The sequence below is a fragment of the Nicotiana tabacum genome, chromosome 11, assembly GCF_000715075.1.
Source record: "Nicotiana tabacum cultivar K326 chromosome 11, ASM71507v2, whole genome shotgun sequence".
Lineage (NCBI taxonomy): Eukaryota > Viridiplantae > Streptophyta > Magnoliopsida > Solanales > Solanaceae > Nicotiana > Nicotiana tabacum.
Genome location: NC_134090.1, coordinates 115470770 through 115476769, shown reverse-complemented (window position 1 = coordinate 115476769; position 6000 = coordinate 115470770). Strand labels below are relative to the sequence as shown.

The 6000-nt window shown below is 39.2% G+C and overlaps 1 protein-coding gene across 1 annotated transcript; it reads left to right on the top strand.

The window, feature by feature from the left end:
- Positions 1 to 4440: 4440 nt before the first annotated feature.
- LOC142165977 (uncharacterized) lies at positions 4441 to 5116 on the top strand. Its single transcript, XM_075224371.1, has 2 exons — positions 4441 to 4810; positions 5100 to 5116. Exons 1-2 carry the CDS (start codon positions 4441 to 4443, stop codon positions 5114 to 5116), a joined length of 387 nt encoding a protein of 128 aa, XP_075080472.1.
- Positions 5117 to 6000: the final 884 nt, after the last annotated feature.

Sequence of the window (6000 nt, the reverse complement as noted above, 5' to 3'; positions counted from 1 at the left end):
TCTGAAGAAGATCATTCTGCTTAAATGAGAGTCTTGCTTAAAGAAAAAGCTCATGTTGTAGCTGACTTCCAAATTAAGCCACAAAATCAAGTAACAAACCCAGTTAGAAAAGAAGAAAAGCTATGAGAAAATAAAATGCAGGAATTAGTATTAATGAACATAATGAGCCTCATGATGACAATCCTTTTTTGAGCCCTGCTTCCCAGAAAAGATGTAGTCTTGTTTCTAATGAATTAAAGGAAGCCCCTACTTACAAACGTGTTGTAATTGCCAATCCTTCCCTTTCCCAACCTCTCTTGTCCAAGAAAAAAACAACCTCTGGTGGACCAACCAATAATGATAACCACTCATCCAGAACGCATAAAATCACTCCTGCTCCTCTCAATAACCTCAAAGAAAACCAACATCTGCAATCCAGTGGAAAAGATCCTAGAGGAATGGCCACTCAGCAGATATCCTTGGCAGGAAGATGAATACAGGCCAATACAATTTGAGGATGACATAATTGGGGATCAAGATGATGAAAAAGGATCTAGTAAGGAAGATCCTGAAGAATAACATCAATGTGACCTTCTGATTGCTGCAGTAAATAGATTTGTAAAGGAGGACAATATTGCATCTACAAGAATTCCTTCCAGAAATAGACCCTCACCAAAGATCACCAGAAGCAAAGCTACTAGGAATAGAAGTGTCCCACCATCCCACAAAACCTCCTCCTTATTCCAATGATTAGTACAATCATTTGGAATGCAAGAGGCATCAGAACCTCTGGAGCTATTGAAAGGCTCAGAATTCTAAAACACATTCATAAATTATCCTTTATTGTTGTCTTAGAACCCTTCCTTCAAACTCCAACTCTCCATATCAACCATTTCAAAATCCAACTCTCCATGCACCAAGCGGCCTCCAATGTTAATAATAAAATCTAGGTTTTTTGGGATAAAGAGTTCACTATATCAGTTACTGATCATGATGAAAAACAACTCACCTAAGAGATGAGGCATGTTGAAAATAACAACTTCTTTTTCCTCACAGTAATCTATGCCAAATGTATGCCAATTCTGAGAAGACCTTTCTAGGAGGTGTTGAGGCAAAAATCTGCCACCTATGACTCTACATGGTGTGTAATTGGAGACTTCAATGTAATTGCCTCTGTTGAAGTGAAGATAAGGGGAATTCTATACCAAATGAGCAAGAGTATGGATTTTTTTTGCATGATTAAAGACTGTGGACTAGTCGACCTGTGTTTTTATGGTCCTAAATACACCTGGTCCAATGGTAGAGGGCAAGGCTCTATTGTTTGGAAAAGATTACATAGAGGTATTGTGAATGATCAACGGTTAGCTGCATTTCCCACTACTACTGTCTCTCATCTAGCTTCAACAAGGTTATACCACAATCCCCTTCTCATGGAAATAAATGTTAGACAGGACACTGGCAACAAGTACTTTAGATTTCTTAACTTCTGGGTTGATAATGTTAACTTCAAACCATTTGTTAAAGGCATTTGGGACAAACAAGTGAATAGGAGTGCTATATGGGTATTTCATCAAAAGCTTAAGGCACTCTGCACTGGTCTAAGTAAATAGTCAAGACAAGAATATGGTGACATCTTCCAAAAAAAAGAACTTGAAGAACAAGTGAAGGCATCATAAATGGTTCTAGCTCAGACCAATGATGAATCTGATAGAGCAACACTGCATGATCTTAAAGCTTAATACATCAGATATATGAAGTTAGAGGAGAAATTCTTGAAACAAAAAACACAACTTCAGTGGTTCAAAGAAGGTGAAGCCAACTGTAAATACTTTCACAGTCTTATTAGAGGCAGAAGAAGGAAACTCTATATCCACAAAATCAAATATGAGAATGGATAGTGGATCCAAGGTAATGAGGCTATTGGTAATGCAACCTGTGAATTTTACTAAAACCTTTTCACAAATCCAGGAGGAGCTATCAGGGAAGATCTACTATCATGCATCCCCTCCATGATCACTCCGGAAGATAATGTTATTCTGTATGTAGATCTTACCTTACCTAAACTCAAAGAGATTGTTTTCTCTATGAACCCCACCAGTGCTGCAGGGCCAGATAGTTTCAATGGCAAATTTTGCCAATCTTGTTGGGACATCAATAAGAATGATCTTCTAAATATTGTATTAGATTTCTTTGGCGGTTGCGCTATGCCAACATACATTACCAGTTCATGCTTGGTTCTTCTCCCCAAAGTGAAATTTCCAAATTCTCTATCTGAATTCAGACCCATCAGCCTGAGCAATTTCATAAACAAGACCATCTCTAAAGTCATAGGTACTAGACTTGGGCCTATACTTCCCAGAATTATCTCTGCTAACCAATCTGGCTTTGTAAAAGGAATGAATATTTTTTAGAACATCATGCTTGCTCAGGAAATTGTCCATGGTATCAAGAAACCAAATAAGGATCCAATGTAGTCATCAAGTTAGATATGGCTAAAGCATATGATAGGGTCTCCTGGAGCTTCACTTGTATAATGTTGAGGAGAATGGGTTTTTGTAAGCTGGTCATTGATATGATATGGAGAACCATGTCCAACAACTGGTACTCAATCATTATAAATGGAACTAGGCGTGGTTTCTTCCACTCTACAAGTGGATTAAAGCAAGGAGACCCTCTTGCCCCTTCTCTGTTCATCATTGGGGCTGAGCTTTTGTCTAGAATGCTTAACACCCTCAATCATAATCAATTTTTCAATGGTTTCTATATGGAAAGAAGGGGCCCTTAAGTCAATCACCTCAGTTTTGCAAATGATATCATCATATTCACTTCTAGGAAAAGGTCATCACTTCAGAAAATCATGTGGATATTGAATAAGTATGAGGATACTTCTGGACAACAGATTAATAGGCACAAAAGTCACTTCATGACCTCTCTCTGTGCATTCTAGTCAACAGTTAGAAGAATCCAAGCAGTTAGAGGTTTCTCCAGGAAGCTATCCCCTCTCACTTACCTGGGATGTCCATTGTACACTGGCAGGTTGAAAATCATCCACTTCAACAACCTAATCTCCAAAATTGAGGGAAGAATTAGGGGCTGGCATGGCAAAATGTTGTCACATGGAGGAAGGGCTAATCTGATAAATCATGTTCTATAATATATACCAATCCATGTGCTATCAGCAGTCTCTCCTCCGAAGACAGTCATGAAACAAATTGAGAAGCTAGCAGCAAACTTCTTCTGGGGCATGGAAGATAACAAAAGGAAGTACCACTGGGCATCATGGCACAAGTTATGTTTCCCTATGAATGAAGGGGTTCTTGGATTCAAAACCATAGAAGGCATTTGCAAATCAATGGAATACAAACAATGGTGTGGCATTTCAGATCTACTCAATCTTTGTGGAGTAGCTTTCTTAAAGGAAAGTAGTGTCAAAGATCTAATCCCATCTCCAAAAAATAGGATACACAACAATCACAAGCATGGAAAAGATTGACTGTTAATAAGAAAGAAGCTGAAAAGAACATCCAATGGAGAATTCACTCTGGAAATTGTAGCTTTTGGTGGGATAACTGGTTTGGGTCAGGCCCTCTAGCATCTCATAGAAATGAAGGAGGCAGAACTGAGAATGTTTCAGTTTCCTATTTTTGGAAAAATGGCCAGTGGAACCTTCAAAGACTCAATGAGAGTGCACCACCTCACATGATCCATTTGATCATTCAGATCCCCATCTTTTTCAACAACAACTTGCAAGATGAAATTATCTGAACCCATACTACGGATGGTAGGTTCACTTGTGCTTCTGTATGGGAATTAACTAGAAAAAAGAAGCAACCCAAGATCTCCAATAAGATGACATGGCACAAAAAGATTCCATTCAAATGGTCCTTTTGTTTGTGGAGAGCCCTCAGAAATAAACTTCCAACTGATGACAGGGTACTAGTTTTTAGCAATCCTATTATTTCTAGGTGTGTTTGCTGCTCTGTTCATTCCAGTTAAACAATCGACCACCTCTTTAGTGTGAGTAACTTTGCCAGAATTGTGTGGAGGAAATTTGGAGGACCAGTTGGAATTCAAACTGAAGACATGCCACTCAAAATACTTCTGATGAAGTGGTGGCTTCTTAGCAGTCACAATGAAGTCCAAAGACTCATCCTAAACACCTTGCCTATCATAATATGTCGGAATTTGTGGAAGAATAGGTGCAGTGCCAAATATGGAGCCAAACCATCCTCTTTGACCAGAGTTTTATTCTCCATTAACTCTGACATCAACCTGTTGCTTCGAGCCAACTTTTCATAAATCAAATGGCTCATTAACTGGTAGGAGTTATACCCCTTCATTGAGAACCTCCAACATCAAACCATCTCCACCCAGGTAGTTTGAAAGAAGCTAATCCATGGCCTTGTGAAGATCAACAGTGATGGGAGTGCACTCACAAACCCAGAAACGATTGGTGCAGGGATGATTATTAGGGATCATAATTATGGTTTCATTGCTGCACCTTTAGGGAAAGGTACCTATAACCTTGCAGAAATTGAAGCAGCTCTCTTAGGTATCCAATGGTGTTTGAGTAATGGATTCTCTAAGATCTATCTGGAATCAGATTCTACTCTCTTAGTTCAATGGTTAAATAATGGGAAAGGCTTTCCCTGGTCCATGAAGATGAAACTTCAACAACTCTCAAATCTCTGTCAACAATGTGGGGAGTTCATATGCTCACATGCCTATAGAGAAGCCAACTATCCTGCAGATTCTCTATCAAAGCTCAGCCATCAACTACCAACTCTAACCAATTGTACCACACTCTCCTCACTGCCTAGTCACATAAGAGGTCAGATCTTACAAGGCTCTCTAGGTACCCCCAGCATTCAGGCACAAGAAGACCATAAAAAATAGACTTCCATCACAACAAGCTACTGCAGCTGAAGCATATTTGGTATTACCACCACAGATGCTTATTGACAACTCTACTGCTTATGGTCGACCATGATCAACATAGTGGGATAGTCTCAACAGTACAAATTACCATTGAGTATGGCAGCACCAATAACAATAGTTCCTCTCTCCTGTGGAACTGTACAGTGATGAAGTTTTCACTAACTCTGTTAGTTCTTTTGCAGGTTTTGCTCTCCTCTGACCTACCCAGTTCTTTGTTGTTGTTTCAGGGTGTGGTATTAGCCGTTGTACTCATTCTCCTGGAATCACAACAAAGGAATGATATAGGTTATAGAGATAAGGAAGTTCACCCTCTAAGGCATACAATATGACCCCACAGATACACTTTTATTTCACTACCCATGAAAGAACACAACAGCACCCTCTTTGTTCCTTCCAAACACAAGAACCCACAGAAACACCCATATAACCAACCATATACCTACATGTACCAGTCAATAATCACCCACCTCATTCATGTTGCATCAGTATTCACAAGAACCTAAATGCAAACAACATTGAACCTCATGACAGCAGCAAATCCAGAAATCTGGGCAGAAATTCTCAAATTTTACCTAACTCTGCTCTCTTTTTTATAGGTTCCATCTTCCTCCTATGATTAACCAATTGATATATCTTCAAAGTGTGGTAATAGAATCTACGATGCTCATTCCTCTAGAAATATATCAACTGGATAAAGCATACCACCACTGCAATAATATCATCAGTCAAATAATAGTAGAACATCCTACAAAAACCAAAAATAAAGCATCAGTTCCAGCTCCAACCCTCAATAAGGTTCCTTATATCTACACATGTACCTCCCCACCTACTTCATACTCTCTCAACTACAGAAATAACCATACAACTGCCTGAAGCCAACACAAGAACCTGCAAACATTTTCTCAACCAAAAGCAGAGATACCATTTCCTTTCCTACACCAACGCTCATTTCCATACCCCACAAGAACCTGAAAACAGAGTCTTCTTTCACCAACATGTTTGTTATTTTTTGCTAGTACATGGAACTAGCTTAGTCAATTGCTGCACTTTCAGTCAGTGGTATCAGCATCTCAGATGCCCATT

Bases quoted from the DNA above. Each gene is read 5' to 3' on its own strand.
- LOC142165977 (XM_075224371.1), top strand. From the start codon at position 4,441: ATGATTATTAGGGATCATAATTATGGTTTCATTGCTGCACCTTTAGGG.